A 24,173-nucleotide genomic window follows, 5' to 3' on the forward strand; every position below is an offset into this window, starting at 1 on the left:
TCCTGAAGACCATTTTAAAGCTCCAACTAATTTAAAATAATAGCTATTCACTTTGTGGTGCTCCATGCAGAAATTACTGTTGTCGTCCGAAAAGTGCTCCAGGTTTTGGTTGCAGGTAAAGTTTTATGAACTGATGTGACATGTGAAGGCCTAAATAGTTTGAGTACTTACCTGCCAGCAAGCTGCTGTTACCATCAGGTGATGCTCTTTAGAACCTGAAAGCTCCTAAGAAAACATAGTTTAAGAACACAATTATGGTTTTTGGATCCCATCGTAGCCCAGCTAACGCTGGTTCCTCAACGGATCTCATGGCTACACTCAAGTGAATCAAAATTAAGTCTCTTCAATGTAACGAGCCACATTTTGCTATTTAGGAGCTACCTAGAAGGCTCACACCTCTCTGTGACTAATTCTAAGTACATTCTGGTGAGAAACTTTGCAGAAATCTAAGATCACCTTCAAAAGTGTCTCTATATATTTACACAGTAAAGATCATAGGTCTAGTTTACATAAACCCCATATTTAAATAAACATCATTGCCTATTTTTTTATGCTAGCTTAGTTAAACTGGTAATCAAATGCTTTGCTACCCAGCTGGCCAGATCAAGCCATATGCTGCTATGGGAATGAATACTAAGAAGCAAACTGAAAGAATTTATTAGCATGCAGTCAGCACAGCCTTGTGACAGAAAATCAAAGAGTTTATCTTTGCTTCTGGTACTCTTTGAGTCTGGAAGAAAGGAATTGTCTGTTTGCTGCAGAGGCAAATAGGATGACCTGAGGTGCATAGTTGTTCCGTCCTTCCCTGGACCGTCAGCAGGTCCAGACCTGTTGAAGGAAGGAGACCCACCAATATTTGAAGGTAAACAACTTTGACAATAGCAGAGGCACTGCCTAGGAGAAGCAGTGGTTTTGCAATGTATTAATATAGCAGCCTTCTCAATGCTTCTGGAACAGAGCTTGGCTTTCTGCCAGTAGGAAAAGGTTCATCTACTCCAAAAGTCAGGGCTCTTCAAAGTATCTTGCTAGTGACAGTCTGGGAGATCAGCAGACCTGTTTGTCTGAGGAAGTACAAAAAATTAGAGGCAGAAAGAGTAAAAAGCTACTTACCTCTGGTTATACACTGCTTGTTCCTTAATGATTTCAATGCCTGCTTCATCATCTCAGAAACGTTCCAGCTGGCAACCTTCCTCACTACCTACCCCTAGATGAATGCTTTGGAGCAGTTAAAAAATGAGCACAGCTCTTGCTGTTCCGACTCTTCATCTACTACTTACTGCTTCAGCTGTTTAAAGCCTTTGACTGGGAAACTCTGACTCCAATGAAGAAGAGTATCTGGATTTTAGTATTTAAAAATTTTTAAATAGGAAAAGACTTTTCAGCCTTTTTGACAATGGCAGACAAATTTAGACTACAATTTCTTAGCAGTGAGAGCAGGGAAACATTTGCTCTTTGGGGTCTTTTGGGGAAAATACCTGTGCATGACTTCAAAAGACTGTGAATTCCTGGTTTATCATTTCCTCAAGGACTATGGGAAAAATCAGCAGCTCTTTGTGCCTGTAACACCTGCAGCTCTGGACCAAGCTAGAATTGAGTATTTTGTCTGGTTATGAGATTGGGACTACACATTTTCTTCCTAGTCCATAATGTACCTAAAGAATTCCTCTTTTGTTCCACATCCCATCCCACCCCAAGTATCCTTGATTGGTCACAGCAAAGACACAGTAGACTAGAGCTTAATACTTTAGGATGATACTCACCATTTCCCCTTCTTCCACATTCCTATTTGTCTGTTACATTTGTATTTCTCCGGCCTAGATGCTACTTAGACATTTTGAATCAAGATTTTTTCCCCAAATGAAATTTACAGAGAATACTATCTTGAATTCTTTTTTTTTTAGGATTGTGTCTATACAGATCTTATCTAACTTTCTGTTTTCCTTCTGCCTGCAGCATGCAAGTTTCATCAATAGAACCGAGGCAGACTAGTCTTAATGTTAAGAAGGAAAAAAACCCACCAATGTCTGAGAGAAAGACATGAAGTGTTACTCCTGTGCAAATATTTGCTGATGAAGTTAGTAGGATGTTGCTGTGAATCAGATTCTTACTGAAGCTCAGGCCTCTGAGCACTCTCCTGGTACAAATGACTGAACAATGCAAACAGTCCATACAATTCAGCTTCACACAGTCACTGAAATCTAGACATAGACCTGTATTGCCAATAATTGTCACCTGAATGAACCAGAGGGAAGTGGCCTCTTTTTAGCAATGAAATACTGCATTCCTTAACAGCAAGCCATTTTTGTTGTTAGCCTGTCTCACCCAGTGTATTTTAGAAGCTACTTTGCTGCAGGATTAAGTTCGTGGTGGATTACACTTCCTTACAACTGGATTAAACCCAGATTCCTGACCAGATGGCTCAGCACTATGAAAAAAAAAAAAGCAGTGTTGTTTGTTTTCACTTAGTGTTTTGTACACATGAAGTGCTGCTTTTGTAAAGCAAAAGAGAAAGAACAAAATAAACACAGATTCATTTCATCCTTTCACAAAGACAAAATAAATATTCTTGAAGTGAACGTGTACACCCTAGCCAAGAATCTACTCACAAATCTGCACATTCGCTGTAAAGATTCTCGTCAGGAAATTCAACTTTTGTAAGTGTTGCCTTTGACAGGTTTTACGGAGGAGCTGCCATTCAGAGGTGTGGAACTCGGGGAAACGAAGACAGCAAAGAGTTGCGCTTAGGATATTTTTCCTCACTGGAGAATGAAGGACGAGATGCCTCAGAGTTCTACATGCTTTCCTCCAAGGGGTATTTTGAGTACTTTCAGCAAGTTAACATGGAATATATGGACTCTTTCAGTGTTTTTACTTAATATTTCCTTCAAAACATAACATGTGGTTTCTATTGTTTTCAAGGTACTTGTACCACAAAGAATTCAAGGACTCTGTAACCATGAAGATTATGCAAACCAGCAGCATAGGTGGGATTTTCCCCATAAAACCACATAGCCAGCTCTAAATGAAAGCTGAGGATAAATTAAATAGTATTCCCACTTTTAAAGACCTGCTAATTAGAAACAGGGAGGATTCCTGAAGGTGCATTTGCCCTCAGTTTATGAATAGACTTTAGAGAATTCCACAGCAAAAGCCAGGATTTGTTACTAATAATACAGGGTACTGTGGGCAGGGCTCAGTATTCGTCTTATTTTTATTCTAGTTTTCATAACTGATCAAGCCTCACCAGCTCTTCTCTTTTCATGTTTCCTATCAATACAATGCATTACTTGGTAAGAGCAAGCATTTGCAAAAAAGACTTCAGGAAAAGAAGCAATATCCAAGGAAAAACATTTATCTTTAGAGACAGAAGACATGTTTTCTGTGAACAAAACAATGAATGCCTTGTCTTTCTTCCTTTATACCCTAATCACAGCACTCTGGCCATGACTCCCCAAACCCTTCCCTATAAGTTTTAGAACCACACCAAAGTCTTGCAATATTTGCAGCTGGCAATGCTCAGCGCAGGTACAGAAGCCCCCTCAAAACCCAATGAAAACCAAAAAGAAGAAAGAAGTTCCACCGAGTAAAGAGCAAGGATTCATTGTAAGTAAGTTACACCAAAGAAGAATAGAAGTTATTATGAATGTATTTACACAATTGTTAAAGTACACAAATACAGTGGTAGTACAAATGAAGTGCTCTGAGATACTGGTTTCCAATACACAGGTTTATATAGACAGTCTAACTATTTTCCGCATGATGGAATTCAACTATTATGAAGGACAAAAGTTGCCCACAAGTGAGTACAAGTCTAGAAGTCTGCAGTCAACTTTTAAGTATAGTACAGCAATCTAATGTTTCAGATACAGAGAGAATAAGGAGGCTGCCTTTTTAAGTCCCTCTAACAGTACATTATTAACCACAGATATTTACAAGGAAAGCACAGTGAAGTGTAAAACTGTTCAAATGGTAGTGCACATGCCTAAAATACTGAAGTTTATAGTAACTGAGGAAATAATTCTCTTATGCAAACTTATCCATGGACCAAACTTTCAACTTTTCCACTATACTCTCCTCAAACACAGGTTTCCCCAGTCAGACCCAGAGTACACACAAGCAAGTAGCTAATGTTCTGAAAACATTCAAAGTGTGACTAATACTCATACTCAATATGTGGACTTTTGAGAGGGGCAAAAAAAGAATCTGTAACCACCAAAACAATCAAAATTACTCTTCATAGGACTATGAAGACCAAGAGGCCTTTAAAAACAATTTATTTATTTTTTTTCAAGCAGGGAAGAATTTCTCAGAATCCCTAGAAGTTCAAACAAAATGTCTCTATATGTTTTCATTCCCAGTGTGGAACTTCCCATTACTTCAGCCATAGCAGTACAAACAGTACTTTTGATACTGTTCCAAGTACTGTGAGGACAGAACACCTTACTTTCATTTCATGAGACCTTTTACAGTAACAAACATTATCTCCCACATTCCATAAGCAACAGGTGCTAACAACACCTGCAACATTGTTTTGGACAACCTAAGCATATTGAGTCATTCCTGGCTAATGACTCCAGGCATACACAAGTTGAATACAGTTCAGAATTAAATATGGTATGCACCTGAACTGGAAAAATTCTCAGCCTTTCCCAGCAAGAATAGGTTGGGTTATTAGTTGGGGGATATTTTTTTTCTGAGTCTTGGCATGAAACAGAAGGCCTGAATCAAATTATTTCTTTATTTTAAAACATGTAGATGCTGAATGAAACGTGCAAGTTCACTGAAGACCCAGGAGCAACGTGTATTTTCCACTTGCAATCCTCTCCAAGCTAACCAGCCTCAGAGTGCAGGAAACTAAATTTTACCAATAAAAACAATGTTTGAAACTATCCATTTACCCAAACTAAGCAGAGAGACAGGACTGCCTTTCAAATTCTAAATCCCACAAATGCCAGAGTCTTTCACTTTGTCCTTCACATCCTTTACAAGAAAGAAGTCTGTCATCACCATCGCTACTATACTCAAGACTCTCCTGCAGGGTATTTAGTTTTCCTCTTTTATGACAAAGAACAGGTATTAAAAGTTCCTTTGTGTTATACAGAAAGTTAAATGGTAAGTGTGAATGAAGACAGCAAACAGCAAAGTAAAATTCTTAACAGTTTTAAAAATTTCATGAGAAAACCTTCTCAGTCAGAATGGGACCATACAAATAAATGCACAGTTTAAATAAAAGTCAGATGGTTTTGATTCATTTACATGTTCCCTGCCAGACTAATTGTTTGTTTTTAAACAAGAGATTTCAAGCCATTGTCTTTAGTTTCGGTTTGTTTATATTCTACATTTTTAAATCAGACAAAAGCAAGAGTTCTTTACAGAGAATTAAGCCAATAATTTTAGCAAAATGATACAAAAAACTTTCTTAAACCAAGTAAAAGATTTATAGTTACAGTAGAATAATAAAAAGGGGGTAAAGTCTGCCGCCTGTGGAGGGAAAACTGAAATGGCCATCCGATAACAGGCGGGCAACTCTGTAAACCATCTTTCTTTTCCAGCCCTGTTACCACAGGGTTCTCTTAAGGTCATTGGGTTTCTGGCAAAAGCGTCCTGTAATGGCAGCTGCTGGAGTCTGTCCATGTTCCTCCAAGTGCCTTTTAAGTCACATGGAGAACTCCAATTGTAATGTTTCCGCTCTAGTTTAGGGTATTTTTGCTAGTAAAGCCATCGGTAACATAGGAGATCAGCCATGCATTATCTGCCCTCCATGGCAAAATAATTTTCATCGGTGCACAGCAGACTGGAGAACACTGGTAGTTACCCGAGCAGGAATCTACCAAAGCCAAAAAACAAGACAACATCAGCACACATCCTTCCAGTTAACATACATAAGTGGCTCTCAGTATATTTTAAATCATTCATTGCCAAAAGCATGTGAATCTAAAAATCCAACAAGCTGTGAAATGTTTGGCACCCACCTGTAGCTACACGAAGTTCCCTGCATTTTCCTCCTTTATTAGAAGGTAACATGGAAAATTCACCTTTTCAGCCAGAGGGGATGTTTTGAAGAAAAGTAAACAGAGCATAAACATGCACAGAAGAACAAACCAGATGAAAACACCACCGATGTGCAGAAGTAGACGCAATGAATTGTTAAATCTGGGGGGGGAACCCCAAACCCCCAAGAAGAGGGGCAAAATAATTTTATTCTTTTCAATAGCTTTTCATTTTTTTTTTTATGGGACATTGTGTTGAAAGACACTTCATTAATTTCCATAGCTTGACCAATTTCAGCAGCAGTGTTACAACGTTTCAGTAACACTTCCACTGTGAAGTGAGAAACAACCACACATCACTGCAATTAAAGAAGCCAGAAATGCCCAAGTAGCTGAATCAGTGCTCGGTATTAATTTCAGTTGTAAAAAGCTATAAATAGTGAGGCATACAGTAAAGGCCAACCAATGCAGACACACCCCTGAGCAGACCAGAATCTGCATGTCTCCCACACACAAGCTTTCCAATGCAAAGCTTTAGGTTTGCCCTTTAATTATTTCTAATTTTTATTTTAAGTTTTTGTATTAAGGTCTGATAATTGGACTTTAAAGTGTTAAGCTGCCATTTACAGTTGGATCTTTTTAATGTTACAAACTGTTTATGAAGCAGCTTATGCACAGACAGCCAAGCACACAAAGCAGGAAGAGGAATAGCAGGATTCTTCACCATCTAGAGATACAGGATTAGTGCAAGCTTAGGCTTCATAGAGAAAGTGAGGCAGCAAACGGAGTTATATGACAGTATTTATTAAGGAACAGAAAAATCTCACAGCCTTTTTTTAATAAGAAGCAAAGCAAAGAAGCTCCTGAAGTACTTAAGAAAGCATCCTTCAGCCATCAAGGTTCAGATTCCAACTGAAACTTGTTATTCCCCTAATGAAACTTGTTGCCAGAAGCAGAACAGACTAATAAGCCAAAAGCTGCACACAGAAAGGCAGAAACTTCTACTGCACTGGACAGTGGAAAGAAGTTCTAAATACCCAAATCCAAGTCTGTCTACCTCAGAGAAGCTCATGTTCAACTATTCTTATTAGTATCTGAACATTTGTTATATATAGATCTGAACAGATCTGAGTATTTTTAAACTGACAGCTTATAAGGAATGGAGAAGAATATAAAGCAGTGAAAAATGGATACAGCTGTAGTAGAACTTTCCATTCACAGCAAGACAGAGCCCCATTTGAGTAACACAGTCAATTGAGCCTTCAAACAGGTATTTTGGGTTTATGAATCTGGAGCAGATCTGTTTTTGAATGGATGACACACTGCTGCATGAACATCTCTGGAAAGATACATAATACTCACACAGCTAAAATTTAGACTTGGTTATTTTATTTTATTATTGATGCTTGAATAATTTAGGGGCTTTTAAAGTCACTATTTTTGTCAATTCTGCTTAAGAGTCCAAGTGGAACAGCAGCCATAATTCAACTTTTGGAAGGACATTTACTTTTAAGTTAGAGAAAAGCCAGTGCTCCATCAAGCATTTGTCCTGAAGGCACAGGCACAACTATGAGATAATGTGAGGAGAAGAAGCAAAGTTGGATGTTTCCAAAGATTATTTTTCCCCACCCCAGCCAAAGCTTTGGTGTCTAATGAGAAGCACTCACCCAGTGCTGCCTTCCAACGAAAGGAGACGAGCAGCTACTTGCCATGGTGTTCGAAAGGAATGCTATTCTGAGGTAGGGGAAAAGACAGCAATTTGTAACAGTTCCACTGCCCCAATATATAAAGATGTCTAACAAATATCCAACCTAAACTTTGCAGCAGCAAACGTATCTTTTGAGGAGCTCCGGCTTCAGACTTCTGTAAGGCAATCCTATCATATTAAGAGATATGTCAAAGGAATAAATCATTATTCCTCAAAGAAAGCTGACATGGTCAGAAGAACAACGCAGAGAATGATGTCTATTAAGATGCTTGTGAGGGGATGAAAAATGCAGCACTGGAACTACGTTGTTTTTTGCCCCGAGAAGCAGCACAACACTTAAGTTGTTCAATGCCAGTGTTGGCTACAGTCTTCTAAAAGCTCCTCCTGCCAAAGAGACTTAATCATATGTTTCTTTGTGCAGCATTCCAATCTTTTCTTCCAACTATGGAGAGAATTCCTCTTGTACCAGTAGATATTATATACAGCTTTTGACTCTTGGGTGCTGAACAAGCTATGTTAAGGAAAAAAAATTAAGCAACTTACTGTATACCATAAGCAGATTGAACCTTCTGTGAAAGGAAATGAAGGCTACTCACCCATAACTAGACTCTTGAGATGATCACTGCTTTCAGGATGCAGCCTGTGCAATGAGGACCAATGGAACTGATTCAAAGCAGTGTTTACTAGAATACTTCTGACCTTTACTACTTCCCTTATTGCATTTCTTAACATGGAAAGATTGCCTATGTAATGTAGACTTAGTGAACAATTCACTCACGGAAGCAAAGAGCAGAAAGATCTTTTAACAGCTACAATGATTTTCTGTCCTGCATAGATCACAAATCTTCATTGCACAGAGACCTGCAATTTAGGCTTGCTTTAGACCTGAATACATAACCTAGCAGTCAACCCAGTTCTGATGCAAAGGCAAAGGGGACAGATGATTTAGTTCATTTAGAGGCCGTTTCAGTGGCTAACTGCCTTCACTTAGACATCTGTTTCGCTTTTCTTTCCATGTCAATGGTTTCCATTCTAAACAAGCGGTTCTTCACGTATGTTTTCTGAATATTAGCTCCTGTTAAAATTGTTGTCTCCAAAATACTACAGCCACTAACACAAGATGACCTCTTTCAGACAAACTGAAACGCTTGCATCCTACAATCCATTTTCCCAAACTCAACTTTTATGGCCCTTCTCTGTGCTACACTTTTCCAGTGATGTAAGATACCGAGGACTGAACTAAGCATAATATCCAAGCATCTGTCTCATTAACGTCATGAAATAACCCCTCAATTTCTGTTCATTACTGTCATGCAGAGATTCAAGGATGAAATTTAATTCTGACATCACACTAACCTCTCCAACATTACACTCAAAGGCTCTTCAGCCATTGCTTAGCAGCAATACAGCTCCCCAAATAAGACAGTGTGCTCCATCCCTTCATCCAAATCAGGTTTTGGAGTCCTGCAACACTATACATGTTACTTCATAGACTTTACCTGTCTGTTCTGCTCTCTCTAATGTTTATCTCTGTCAAACATCTCACAATTGGCAGGTTTTAGCTGCTGCATTCATTTCCATATAACAAAGTACTGGATAATGTGTGCCATAGAATTTGGGTGATTTCATTAGAAACACTGAAGTTTCACAAACTGCTTTGTAGATGTGCTAGTTACTACTCCAATAAACGCTTGTTACTTAGTGGCACGAAGTGCTAGTCTTTCTGTTGAGAATAGTTTAGGTACTAAGTAGACAATGCCTTGGAGGTGGGGAATATACACCACATTCAGCTACCTCCACCATCTTTCTCTGAGTGTTAAATTTCTCTGAGAAGACTCATTTTCCAGATCAGAATTTTGGTTCTCACTATCTACGTTCCCAGCCTTAGTTTTCATTTTCAATCTGAACTGATCAGAACTCATTTTGGAAACAAGAAAGGTAAAAATGTGGAGTTGTCTTTAAGAACTCTACTTATAGGCAAGTAGCTGTCATTATTTGAGTAACCTCTGCACATTTCCACTGCCCAGAGTTTAACTAGCAGTAGCTCTTCCTCTGCAAAAGGAGAGGTGGGGATTACAGACGCAGTGTTGCCTTATCAAACTATCCAAAAGCAGAAGTAAATTGTCAAGTTACAAAGAATGACTCTAACAAGTGTTATTCTTAGCACAAGACATCTGTAATCTGTACAGAAAACTTTAAAGGCTGATTTTTACCAGGAATATGGTTTCAGCACTTCCTGAAAAAGGAACAGTGGTAGCACGTTTACTTAAGACTTATAAAGGAAACTTAACACACTTGGAATGGGTGTGGACAAACAGCTGCTGTTCTTTACTGTTTTCCTGGTAAGAAGGGGTATGGATGATTTTCCTGTATTCTTACAAGTAGGCAATCAAAATTCTCCTTTATAACCTTGGATACTTCAGGTCTTCTTGACCAAAAATGAGGTGTAAAGATAACGGGAAACCTATGGCTTTAACTGGTAACCTGATTAACATCTAAGGATATATTTTGTTTATGGAAGAACTAGTAAGAGTGTAAGCTATGAAAATCTGCAACTTGAGCCATCTTGCCTGCTACAGAGTAAGAACTGGGAAAAGGAAAAGTTAATTTTCTCTAACAATCTCAAGGGGAAGTGTTATAAGGTAAAGTTTAAGTAAATCTCTCTTGCCTTCCAAATCTGAGAGGCCCCATGGGAAGCTGTTTAAATTATACTACAGTTGCACGCTATTGTTCAGTCACCACGAGTGGAGAACAACAATGGTTCACTGCCTTAATAAGAACTAAATGAGGGCAACAGATGATGAGAGATTAATTCTAACAAACTCAGAGAAGATCTCAACTAGGCTGCTATTGGGATTGTAAAGAAGTCACCAGTGTGATTCCATATTTGGAGGAGAGTGCTAAAAAGGGTAGATATGGAAATGTGCCATTAAGCCAGTCTGTACTGTTGGCCCACACCACACGATACATCTGGATACTCAGAGACTATTCAAACTGTCCCACAATCCTACACAATCTCAGAGTATTCCCAGTTTACAAGTTAGGCAGAACCAAAATGTACCTGCAAACCCACCTTAGAATGTTTAGAAAAGTGTCATGTGCATGCTGAGCTACATATTAGCAATAGAGCAGAAAAATCGAAAACACAATCCCTTCAACATAGTCAAGTAACATCACTACACTTATTTCTGTTACTCCCATTCAGTATTTATTTGACTAGTAACAGAGACAAAGCATCTGATTTGCTCAGGATGCCAGAGCAAACCCTGGGCACACCCACTGTACCAGGAAACCATTCAAGGAAATGTTCAGAGGGAAGTCCATGTCACAGCCTCACAGAACAGCCAAGGTCAGAGGGGACTCCTGGAGATCATTTAGTCCAATCCCATTACCCAGCTAGAGCAGGCTGCTCAGGACGACATCCGGCTGGGTTCCAGATAATTCATGAGACTCCACAACCTCCAGTCCTTGTCCATGTTCATAGTATGTTTGTTTCTGTCTCTAAATGGAATTTCTTGTATTTCAGTTCGTGCCCACTGTCCACGCACTGGATATCACTGAGAAGAGTCTGTCTGCCTCTTCTTTACACCCTTCTATCAGGTATTTATGCATATTTGTGCATATTTACGAGACATATGCAATTCTATCCTCTGTTCCCTCCCTGTTCACAAACTTCAGCTATAAAATATTTCAAAAGGAAAATTTCTAGTGGCAAGAACTGTAGTTCAGTTAGTAAGCTGGCAAAAAATGCCACCAAAGGCAAGACAGAAAACCTCATTTATCTCCTATTCTTTTCCAGTCATTTCTGCTCCTGAACTGTTCATCCCTTGTGCCAGCACAAACATCTGCGCAGCTGCATAGTGAAAGAATTAATTCAGCTGAAAAGCAACCAAAAAAAATCCCACTTCACTTTTGTTACAGCAGAATTGTTTCTCCAATCCAGTTCACCCACAGACTTCATTAGAGATAACCACCTGGCCTCCATCTAAAAGAGCTTTCCCTCTAGCAGTAAGACTTTATATAAGAACACGTACTGTCCAAAAGAATTAATTCTGCCAATTAAATGACGAAGCCAAAAGGAATTAATTTTTATCGGTATGTTCCGTCAACAAGAAGTAAAATGAGTCCACAGCAAAAATGATGCAGTTGGAGCTCCAGCACGGCGGCGAGGCGTGATGGAAAACCCCGGAGGCGACTGCACCAGTCCTCATAACAAAGTGCTCTCCCAGTAATGCTGCGGCATGCCTACAGCACAGGTGGTTCCCCATTCTGAGGTAAGACTGAAGGGAAGCTGAACAAAGCCAGGCCACACACTATTTAGGACAGGTCTGTGTGAATACCCTGAAAAAGGAATGTTTCAGCTATAGCATAAAGAGTTAAAAATATATTTAAACATTTTTGTCAGTCTTAAAAAGAAGCATTCCTAAAATCTCCTTGCTAAATCACCGTGACCAGTAGGATGATTTCAGTGCTGACTATGGCTATGAATCACTCTACCATTCATCCCCCTGCCATCCTCTTCAAATGAGCCTTCAGCAACCTATTCATCATCCACCTATGTGGCTTCTTATCTGCTCTGCAGTGCTGCACTACAGCATTTTTGCACTTTTCTGTTCTTCACCAACTAGTTCTGATCTATTCTGCATCAGTTTGCTCTGTTGATTTGGAAATGTGACTCACAACTGCCTCTGACTTATTCTGCTTCCTCACTGATAACACATACAAGAAAATTCAATGAGTAAAGGAGCTAAATACTATCACTGCAAATAAAAATGCAGCGTCTCTAGGACTGTGCATCATCTCCTACACCAATTACACTGTATCACTGAATGGTTTATGCTCATTGCTGCCAAGGTAAAAAAGAAGTAGCAACGTTTTTGTTTGCAGTAGTCTACAGCTACATCACAAACATTTAGTTAAAATGTCGACATCATCTGCAAAATCAGTACAAAAGTCACATCAATTAGTGGGCATGTTCTTTTGGCAAATTAACTTCGTCAAGTCACCCTCATCCTTCCATTACACTGAAACCTTTTTTTACCTGCGAAGTTGACATGCGAGAGGTATCCTGCCGGCCTGTTAAGTCAGACGACGAGATATTGACTGGGGCACCACGATGCAATCTCATACTCACTTTCCTTTCTCGTTCCATACCAGATACTGGCCGAGGAGAGGTGTTGGCTGTGAGGAAAATCTGTGTTAGTCTCGTAATGAGAAATCGGATTATAATATGGTCACTGGAAAGATTACACTTTCAGTGTCTACATCTAGAGCTTCCACAGAGTTAAACAGGAGAATCAAGGACTTTGTTTTACATTCACAAAAATCTAAGCAGCTAGTGGCAAGTAATGAGTGAATGAGTGTATACAATTATGTTCAATCTACTGAAAAGCAATGGGGAGAAAAGCTAAACAAACCTCCCAAACCCTGACCAGAGACAAATACCACTCAGGCATTATCATTCTGAATTTTCAGTGACTAGGAAGTGACTCCAAATTAATAGTCTACAAAATGAGTCTCTGCAGGTTATTTGCTTACTTACCAGCATGTGAAGTTGGGGTAAGAGGAGTGGAAGGAGCTACATCTTGTGTTCCTCTCAGCCTGCCAGAAGCAGTGGAGGGTAACCCACGCACAGCTGGATTCCGTGTGTGTCTCAATCTTTCCTCTCGTTCTCGCCTTTCACGTTCAGCATCTTCAGCCGCTCTGCTTGCACCCTAGGGGTCAAGACTAGTGAACAACTTGGGGCATTATTGATCTTACTACTACTATTTGGATAAAAATACTGAAAATAAAGAACTGGACAACCTGTGAATTGGGCTTTGGTGAGGCAGTAATTATTCTGGTACCATTTCTTGAGAACTGCCATAAATTCTGTTCATACAACTGGTGGGGTAGACTTCAAAACGCTAACGTACACAAACACTGCTACGGAAGTTGTCGCTCAACCCCCACCTCAGGCTTCCTCTATCTCCTGCCTTTCCTCATTTCCTGGCATTTTTTTTTTCTAGACACAGAGTTTTCAGGAGGAAAAAGGCAAGACAATCTAACAGTATGTTAAAATACTCCAAACTTACAACGTAATAAAAATAATACCCTCACAAACCCTGTAAGTTTTAGAAAGCTACGTCAGCTACTTACAAATTTCAGCATGTTCCAGTCAAACACATAGTCATAGGAGAACCCTTGCCGGTGGAAGAGGTTTCTGAATAATTGCCTTAGGTAGGAGTAGTCTGGTTTGTCATCGAAGCGCAAAGAACGGCAGAAATTCAAGTATGTGGCAAATTCAGCTGCAATGAAAAAGATGCAGGTTTTTCCCTTCAGCTTCACACTTGCTCTATTTCTAAATAAAGAAAAAACCCAAACCAACCCTCAAACAAACCACCTCAGCTCCAACAAAAAGGGAATATCCTAAACACAAAAGAAAAATGACCTAATATTAGAAATCTACTGAAGCTAACACTACAGCCCCTCTATCACGTCAACTCCGAAAATTAAACTACCACAGAGGAGGCAAAGATCTAATTTGTCAAAAGCAGAGAGGACCCAATATTAGAGTCCTTCAGATGAAGGACAGGTTTAAAACTAGCTGAGCGAAAAAAGAGGTATGTTTTCTCTGGTCTTTCTTTGCTTTGAATATATCTAAATGGAATTTCATGAAGGACACAGAGTAGCAACTCTTTGTTGTTAAGTCACATAAAGACTCGTGTCTGCTATCTCACAAAAGACACAAAAGCTAGGGGATCCACAGAAATTTCCCATGCAAGACATGCCACCATTCTGGAATTGCAATGGTCTGAACACCTGTTCTTATATGGCATATAAAATATTTGTTACACCGAAAAAAAACCAAATTGTTGTGACTTCAATCCATTGGAGATAATAGCAGTATCAAAATACCAGCTTGAGAGCTCAAGTCTTTCTGGCTGAAAGAAGAGACCAATAACTTACATTAAGAAAGAAATTCTAACAAGCAGCACAAGGATAGTTGATTAGTCTTCCCTGCCTATTAACCCCAGAGAAAAAACACAGCAAATGTGAAGGCACAGCTATGAAGTGACAGCTGAAACAGATCAGACATTAAGTTTTCATACAACCCTAACAAAAACTTAGTTCTCATTAGTGTACCTAGCTGCTGAAGCCAAGAGTTTCTGATGGCAGCTGATATTAACAAATTTTAAAACATTAAAATTTTAAATACCATTTGACAGGGATCACACATGCCAAGGTATCACTGTGGTGTAAATACCAAATTGAGAAACAGAACAACTCTGAGGCATGAAGCTAGGATACAGAAGGGCTGCTTGTGCCTCTCACAGATGCTGACCACCAAGAGGCCAAACCAGATGAACCTGGAGTGACAATTCCCAGGTGAAACAAGCAGTAGGTATACCTGATAACACCACGGGTTTCATCCAAGAAACAGCACTCCCAGATATGAAGAAAAGGGTAGTTTCTCAAAAAGCTGTTTGTCAGTTATCCAGACACATGCACACACAATACAGTGCAAGCTACCCTTCAATTGTTTGCTAGCAGTTAAGAAAGGGATAATTAGCAATGGTTTGTGAACACAAAGATCCCAGTCCTGAGATCAAGTATCTTTATCATGGACATGCCCCATCATGGGGGAGATGGGGAAAGGAAAAAATCAAGAGAGAGAAGTCAAAAACACTGGTAGAATTCACTGTAAAGAAACAAAGAAACACCACTAAAATGTGAACACATAGGCCTAGTGCCACAGCAGAGTAACTTACAAGGATATCCTTTACACAAAACCTCAATGGGTGTAGACATTTTCTTTTCACTGATACGTTCGTATTTCTGCCTCTTTGTTGCTGCTTTCAGTCCCTGCCAGGGGAGGGAGCCCAGGTTAAAATACATCAGTACATAGCCCAAGGACTCCAAGTCATCTCTGCGAGATTGCTCTACAACAGCATAAAAAAGTGGATTCATTAGGTTTCATTTTCTACTGGAAAAACAAAACACTGTGCATCAAGACTGTCATAAAAACCCTTAGAAAAACAAGAGATAGCTGTTATTACACCCATGACAAACTCATCCAGTACAAGTGAACACCTATCACCCTTGCAGTTATTAAAAATTCTGCTAATTCCTACAAAGTGACCAAACCCACCCAACCAAGAGACAGGAGGCCAAGCATGCTGCACAATTAGTGCCAGGAATAGGGAGTGTCTTCTGTGCCTCCATAAAGCAACATCTACTGGCACTAAATTTATGTGCATTGACATGCTTACAGTTTGTATTTAGTGCTTTCCCCAGCTCACCAATTCCAAGATGAGTGTTGATGGATGCATAACGAGCAGTTCCTGTTAAGTTTTTGTTTTCACGATAGGGAATATGCTGGTGAGTTCGAGCATCTCGATACTTCTTTGCTAACCCAAAGTCTATGATGTATACAAGATTGCCTTTCTTCCCCAGGCCCATTAAGAAGTTATCTGGCTTCACGTCTCGGTGGATGAAGTTCTTTGAGTGAATATATTCAATTCGACTAATCTGAAGAGAGAGAACAAAATAAGCCATTGTGAGAAACTGGGCATGCCCCTTTTTTATTATAGACACACCAGCAATGCTGTCTTAATGATAGAAGTAAAGAATCTTTTAATGGTATATGCAAGGGCATTAACGAGAACACAATTTAGAAGACAACAGATAACCCTCTCTCCAGCACTTTCCCTGTGTCTGTTTATATCTGCTTCCAAAAACTTTCTTGGGGGAAATTCTTTTATGTTTGAGCAGTGCAAATCCAGTTTAAAAAAACAAAGCACTGAAAACATTGTAACCTCTTCTGATGGGACACTTCATACTTACAGATGGAAAGCTGATTTTGAGTCTTTTCTCTAATGATACAGCCTATTCACCTCAAAATTACAGAAATGCAACTCAGCTGGTCATGACCTCCCCCGAAATTCGAATATCCAAACATACTGCACTATCCAGATCAACAAAGTAGTTTCCTACCATTTGGTCAGCAAGTAATAGGACTGTCTTAAGACTAAATTTCCTTGAGCAAAAATTGAAGAGATCCTCAAGACTCGGTCCCAACAGCTCCATCACCATTACATTGTAGTCCCCTTCAGCTCCACACCACTTAATTGTAGGAATACCCACTGGAAAAAAAAGGAAAGAGTGTATTCAGTATAAACAAGTTGATATATACAGTTCATACATACACACCTTCCAGGTTCTTAAGATGAATTCTAAGAGGGTCATTACTGTGAGTGTTTGTATTCAGAGTGAGTTAACTTTATACCATTTGGAAGCAAAATGATATCATCCACTATTTTAAACTCTTATCTTTACTTTTTCCTGAATTCCCTCCACAGAGAATTCTTTATTGGGATGAAAACTTAACCTCTGCCACCTCCTTCCGCAGCATCCATGCTCACGAAGAACCCACCATCACAACCTTGTAAGTCCATAAATGAAGCGTTTTACCCTGTTCAGGTCACATGATCCTGAGCAGCACTAGAAGATCTTAGGGTTATCAGGAAGTTTGGTAGCCATGGATTTGGAACTGCTACTCTGCCTTGCAGAAGAGCTGAGGTACTGCTCATCACCCACCCTGTCATCTTTCCCACCTCCTCCTTAAAAGTCAAAATAGATCTTAACCAGTAAATACTTCCAGGTAGAAGATACATCAACCATAAAAGCAGTTACATCTGAAGAAGGAAAATTATTTGCTTGCCTCCACCCTGCATCATTTTGTAGATTTTACTTTCAATGTGGAGCTGAGGATGTTTGGTTTTCACACATTCCAACTTAATTGCAACCTCCTCCCCAGCAGCAATATCAGTTCCTAAAAACAGAAGAGTTAAAAACATTGGTCAAAATATTTTTAAGACATGTTTCCTTTATCAAGACTAAAACAAAACAAATGTTAGCAGACTATTTCTCAATTATAAACATCCAGAGATTATGAAGTACTTTCAGTCACAATGAACTACAAATTCTTCTCAAGTCTTATAGGTTCTCTTCAACAGACTAGCAGTCTAAGAGACAACTATTACACTGTAGCACAGGAAGCCAAAACTACTGCTATCCCATTAAAAACCAAACCAAACCAAAATGAACCCATGTTCTGAGAGGTGTCTTTCCACTCTGCTTGTAGTGGCAGCGCTCAGAATGAACGGTTACAGGTGTGGCATGAATGCTGGCCAACCTAAGAAATGCTAGGAATTCAGATCACCTCCTCTTATGCCTTGGAAACAAAAACTACAGCTTCCCTAAATCTTTCTGACACCTTATGATTTTATCCATTTGGGAGGCAGATTATATAGAATCAAGAATTAGTCCTCTCAAATAACTTTTTTAAATCTCCTAAAATTCTTGTGTTGAGAATCAAGTCACCAAAAAAAAGTCATTTATCTGTTCACTTCTAAAGACTAAAGATATGTAGAGATTCTTAAATAGTGAGTCAGGAAAATGCATACTCTCACAGACAAGCAGCTTGGGAACTACAGGAGAATAGGAATTGGCAACAGGAGATGTGTGACAGTTTTCAGACATACCACCAAGTATCTCTACTTCCAGAGTTTGGCTCTTTGCTGCATTGCCTCATGAGTTAGGATCACATGAAGTACATCACCTGATGTTCTGATCCCTACTCTTAAAAGCCTAACTTGAGGTTTCTTATTGTTTGTTTAGAAAGGAACTGTAAACACTCATTTTGTACTCAACTTCCCTATAATGGTCAGAATTTCATAGCCTTCTACCCTACCTCACTTTCCCTCAACTCTTTACAGGTCAAAGTCTTTTGTCATGCTTTGTACAGAAGTTTTCATTACCCTTAGTTATTCCATACTTATCTGTAGTTTTTCCAGATCTGCAATGCCCTTTTTGAGTCACACAAAGCAATTAAGATGCACAATTATAGCTTTTTTTCCTACTTATCTGTTTTTTTTTTCCCCTAAGCTTTTTTTGGACCATAACAGAGCACTGAGCTAATATATTGACCTAACTATTTTACCTGCAAAATCTTTCTCCTGATATTAAGGAGCTACTTCAGGGCTTTCTAGCCTTTTGTCCATAAAGGCAGGCTAACCGAGGCTAAAAAAGACAAGGTAAGACCCTACACCTAAGAACAGGCACTCCTCTTCAAGGAGCTGATGGGCTGTGGAATTATCTATGAGCTCACACAAGACTATTTTCTAATGTTTAGGTTAATAAAATGCTCACACACACAAATATTAAGGTGGTGGTGTTGGTACAGCCAGTTGTTCTGAGTCAACACCAGGGTCAATATTTATAATGCACCTTAAGAAAAACTATCTGAAGATCACTCTAGGTACAATAAGCACAGCTCAAGGTGAAAAACTGGAAGACACAAATTAAAATGAAGCTGTACTTTCTCTTGTATCATATAACTCCTTTGTAACTGACACAATAGGTGGCAAGATCACCAGCTGCTACTTCAGCCACAGCACAATAGCAACAACTGCAAAATCCTCTATCTGTAATCTAAGGTTTTCACATTTCATGAATCCACTATTTTGGTGGACTTCAAATGAGTTATGGTGACAGCAGTCCAGAAATGTGAAAGGACAGAACAACAATACAAGGATGAAGGCATTATCTTCTGACCTAATCCTGACCTCCCCATTCCAAACAAATCAAAATCTTGATTTTGAACCACAGAACTCTGGACCTTTCTTGTTTGTCCCTACATTCACTACCTGCTTCCCACAATCCCACAGAGGCAAAGATCATGGAAAGTGTAGATCAAAGACAGTATTATCTGATGGATTGCTTTAGGGTTTTGATTGGTTTGTTGCTTTAATTTTTATTTCTTTTTAATTTTTCCATGCAAAACAGGCACAAATTGCTGTCTGATTATACTGAAAGACACAACTCTTTTACAGACAGCTGTAAATGTCTGTTTGATTAGGGGAAAAACTGCATGGCAGGATCAAGACCTGTACTTTTCAGTCAGGTCGCTTGACAGACCATGGTCTTGACCTAGTAAATAATCTCTTAGGACAGATGTTCTTCCCAAGAAGTCTTTATCACCTAAGACAGTCAAGATCTTTAGCTCAAACTTAGCTTGTGTATAAACCTTCTTCTTCAAGGCAAGAGATTTTGTATTAAAACAATAAAATTAGAACGTCCATGTCCAGCAAAAATGATGAGAGGGAACAAAAATATAGATATTCTAAGCAATGCAGTTCTTGTCTCCATGCAAGGACTATTGTCCCCAGATGAAAATAACTTTACAACAACCAAAATCTCCCTTTAAGGAAAACTTAGTAGCAATTGAGAAGCAACAAGAAGAATTATTATGAGAAGAACCAGTAACTGCGAGGTAGTAACAAGTACTATATGAGAAGTCACAATTTTTAAGTAGAAAAGGTCTGGATTTGTCTAAGTATTTTCTTTTCAACTGCAAAATTCCAGTTTTCTTGGAACTGTAAAATCTTCTACCATAAGGCAAGATTTGGAAATTATTTTACTTAGTTTGCCACCCAAAACTATACACAGAATACAGAAATCATAAAAACACAGAGACTGCAATACCTTCATGACTCACATCTATGTGACCTCACGGACTGAGCAACAAAACAAATGTTTACTTCGACACCGCCCCATCCCTTGCCCTCAGTCCATCTTTTACACTATTTAGAGTATCTGGGACTTAATTTCTTTCATATCTTCCTCTGGAGGGTAACTTGAAAGGATTTTATGTTCTTCTGTTTGTGTACACTGCTTTATTTGCCTTACATTTGCCTTACATTTCAAAATCCTGTCTCCCAAATTCCAGAAGACATGTTTTGAAGTATGAGGGAGAACAGGCAAGAATATGAAAGAACTAGGATAATGGCAACAGAGTTGTTTGCTCTATATTCCAAAAACAGGAAGGAAGGCAGAAGGGCATAAAGGAAGACAAAAAAGCAGAAAGGAAGACAGAAAGGCTCTTCTCTCTACTCCAGAATGTCTTCAACACCCTTGTAACTGCATTAAGAAAATTACAGGGGGACTGGAAACAGGCAAAAATAATCAACTCTTCCTTTTCCAAACATAAAAGTGAGGTGGAATCTATAAATTCACTAAGAGCTATCAGAGAACGTGTGTACTTAGGAAAAATTCATGACTTCCGCAAGAATTTGAACAGTTATTTTGAGACACGTATGTCCTACTGCACAGTCTGAAAAACCAAGCAGCAACTTGGGTTTTTTTATAAAAACCACAGATTTTGAACACCTCTGTTCTTCCAGATAATGGCAGGCAAACTCAACGGGCCTCCACAAAAAGCTTCAGTTCTCGAGAGACAGCAATTTCCTGTGGAAAAAGGACCCTATACCATTATCTGAATCTTCCCAGCACGTAACTTTCTGCTAGGTCCTGGCTCAGGCATGAATTTTGCAGCAAGCACTAAACATAAATCCATGATGGCTACTCGGAGATAAAAAGACTAGGTCACAAAATGAGAAAGAGGAATTCTTGTACACAACGTAGCATAGCAGCAGTACAAACATCAGAGAAATATTACTTCCTGTGTGACTTTACTGGTGTGGGTTGCACACATAAAGATGAAAAAAATAACACTTATCTTAGTTGCATTTTTATGTATAATACAAACTGCTCTACCTGAGTAGCAGTCAAATGCTAAAGCAGGAGTTTCTCAAGTCACTGAAGATTTTTCCGGTTTTAAATGCTGCCTTTATCTCCACCCAAAATCCCAGCAGTAGCCAATTTTTGCACAAGCATTGCCACCATCTTTCTCACAATAGCCTTCAATCTTTGATGCAAGCAATGCAGAGAGAAGAAATCATGTTCTCTGCCACCACCACATGCCTTCAGCTCAGAACATGGGAGTTTTCATCAGCCAGATGATCTTTATTATGGATAATCACTATTTCATGATCTGTAAAGAAGCAGCTTTAGCTAAGAAATTATTTTGGAATGTCAGCTGCACACTTCCACATGAAGCACCGCTGTCTAGGAAGAGAAAAACACCTCTGTTTCTCCATACACTGCCAGAGCTACCACATACACTAGATGCTGACGCTGTTTTTACCCTCCAGGCATACCTTAGACCCTGCAGGTTCCACCTCACTCCCCTTTTGGACTTGCTTATCTAAGTTATCACAGTTTTCGCACATAGAGTACTCGTTTCTTTCTGGCAGGATATAACATTTATATTTCTCCGAATTTATTTCTTATGATTTTGCAGAATATATATATATATACACACTACATTCAGAATTTCTTGTGCCCACTGCTGCTCATCACAACTGTAAGCAGTTAGTTGTGACAGAGATACAAAGCCAACACAAATCGTGCAAACCCTCCAACTGCCACGGAACCCAGGGCAGCAGGGCAGGAGATACGCAATAAGGCACCGTCTGAGCAACAGGACAGCCAAACTGTGGCGATTCTTTGAAGGATTTGAGGGGCTTTTAACAACTTAGTCATCCGGAGTTGTGTAATTATTTAGGTTTTTCTGGGCCTCACAGGAGAAAAACATGCCTGTGACAGCAATTTTTCCCAGTCCACTGCAGTGATATTTAACCCTGCTGCACGTTTATTTCCCAAAACGTTTTCTGAGCATGGTGGGGTTTGTTTATTGTCTTGGCTTTTTTTTTTTTTTTTTTTTTTTTTTAGTTTTCCCCCGAAATTAGGGCATTTATACCCTTATCCCTTTTTTAACAGATTAGATTAACGGTGCCCAAGGTCACAAGACAAACAATGGGAAGAGGCAACTAAATAAGCCAGAATTCCGATTTCCGCACTGTCCAAATTAGGACATGATGTCAACGAAACATTAAGCGGCTACTGCTGCGCCCCTAGCAAAGTGCTTCATATCAAGGGGCATTTCTTGGACAGCAGCGCAGCCTGAGCTCCAGCCGGGGTGAAATGAGGTCCCGGGGGTTGCTCCTGGCCCAGCCTCTCCGGGAGCTCAGACGGGGCTCGGCAGCGAGAGGTACCCACCCCAGCCCCCAATGTTCTCCATAGTGCCACAGACCCACAGGGGACGTCCCCAGCGAGCCACCTTCCTTACCAAGATAGATGTCCCCGAAGGAGCCGCTCCCGATCTTCCGGCCCAGCCGGTACCTGTTTCCCACCCTCAGCTCCATGGCGGCAGCTCGGTTCGTCCGCGACCCGGTTCTGTCGCTCTGCCCGCCCTGCTACCTTACAGCCCCGCGGTTCCAAATGCCATCGCGGCTTTGGTCCCGCCGCTCGTTACTAGCGAGACAGCCAGCACCGGCGCCGCAGCTCCCGAGAAGGATGGACACGGATTCCCTCCCGGACCGGCCCCTCAGCCGCCCCGGCCCCGAGCCGCCATACTGCGTGACCTCACTTCCCTAGCAACGGGGGCGGGGCGCGTCGGCTGTGGGAACGGGCGCGCCTCGCGGTGTGGCCCCTCCTCAGGCGCCCGTCGCATCGCGCTCAGGAGCCACTGTCGCCTCCCTCCAGCCCGTGGGGAGGAGCCGGGAGCGACTGTAGCGGCACTGGCCGCGGCCCCATTGCATACCCCCGTGAGCCCACCCGGGCTATCTGCGCCGCGTATGGCGGATGGGGTACGGCGGTTCCTAGCCTCCCGTGTTGCCGTTGTACCCCTGTCGACGCAGGGGAAAGGCGCTCCCGCCGACCCGAGCTCCCAGGAGCGTTCTTGTACAACCTGTAGTCTTATCGTCCACAACAATCGGGTTCAAGCCTTTTGACTTCAAAGCAAGGTGACAGCTCGATTTCTGCTGTGTGTCACTTGTGTTGCTGCTGAGAACGCCGCGAAGGCCAGGAGATATGCAAACAGGTGTGAAGTAAGGAAACCAAGTGTGAAGGGGATTGTTTTAAGGAGGTGAAATAGGCAGCCAAAGGACATGAGCTGCTCACCTGACACAGCACCTCACAGCCCATCCAGCCTCCCAAGTATTGTGTGGTGCAGGCAGCAAAAGGCTTGGTGGCAGGAGCAGTAAGGAGTACAGAGCTTCACACGTGCACAAAGCAAAGGTAGAACCGCCAGAGCTCTATGGTCAACTGCTGGGGACCTCTAATATACCACTTATGTGCCTAGTTGCTTTCCATTTTGTGTCTAAGGACTTTCATGCTGGAGGACAGCGTGGTAAGTAACATTATGCAGTGTCTGACAAGTGACAAGCCCTGCACAAGAAGCCTTATGTGTGCACAGGATTATGAGAGCAGATTCTTGATAGCACAGAGGTGCTACCGACTCAATTAATCCCAAGAATCACCAGTGTCTCTTATTGGTAGATGACCTACTTGGACATGGTCTGCTCAGATGCGCTGTTTCCTGATGAAGACAATTGCTCCTCTCACACAAAGCAGCCTTCTCTCCCCTGCTGTCAGCATGCCATCGGTGTTGATTAACTTTTGCCAGCATCTCTTGACTTGCTGCTGTCACTCACACCCCTGCCACATGCAGACGGATACATCAATCCATGGGGCTTAGTGATATGAAGAAAATAAGTGCTCCAGAATTTCCCTGTGCTGCTTCTCCCTGC

General features: G+C 40.6%; 1 protein-coding gene across 4 annotated transcripts; it reads right to left on the minus strand.

Moving 5' to 3' along the window:
- Window positions 1-716: 716 nt before the first annotated feature.
- CSNK1D (casein kinase 1 delta) lies at window positions 717-23,014 on the minus strand. Of its 4 annotated transcripts, XM_068151380.1 has the most exons (10): window positions 22,712-23,014; window positions 17,402-17,512; window positions 16,675-16,823; window positions 15,981-16,209; window positions 15,450-15,620; window positions 13,837-13,985; window positions 13,241-13,412; window positions 12,740-12,879; window positions 7,658-7,724; window positions 3,629-5,827 (listed from the first exon to the last, which is right to left on the minus strand). In XM_068151380.1, exons 1-9 carry the CDS (start codon window positions 22,785-22,787, stop codon window positions 7,692-7,694), a joined length of 1,230 nt encoding a protein of 409 aa, XP_068007481.1. In that variant the 5' UTR covers window positions 22,788-23,014; the 3' UTR covers window positions 3,629-5,827; window positions 7,658-7,691. The 4 variants fall into 4 exon arrangements, with proteins under 4 accessions (XP_068007480.1, XP_068007481.1, XP_068007479.1 ...); XM_068151379.1 differs by lacking the exons at window positions 3,629-5,827; window positions 7,658-7,724 and adding an exon at window positions 717-1,061; XM_068151378.1 differs by lacking the exon at window positions 7,658-7,724.
- Window positions 23,015-24,173: the final 1,159 nt, after the last annotated feature.

Source organism: Melanerpes formicivorus, unplaced genomic scaffold (genome assembly GCF_026170545.1).
Source record: "Melanerpes formicivorus ecotype bairdi unplaced genomic scaffold, bMelFor1.0.p_v2 SCAF_21, whole genome shotgun sequence".
NCBI lineage: Eukaryota > Metazoa > Chordata > Aves > Piciformes > Picidae > Melanerpes > Melanerpes formicivorus.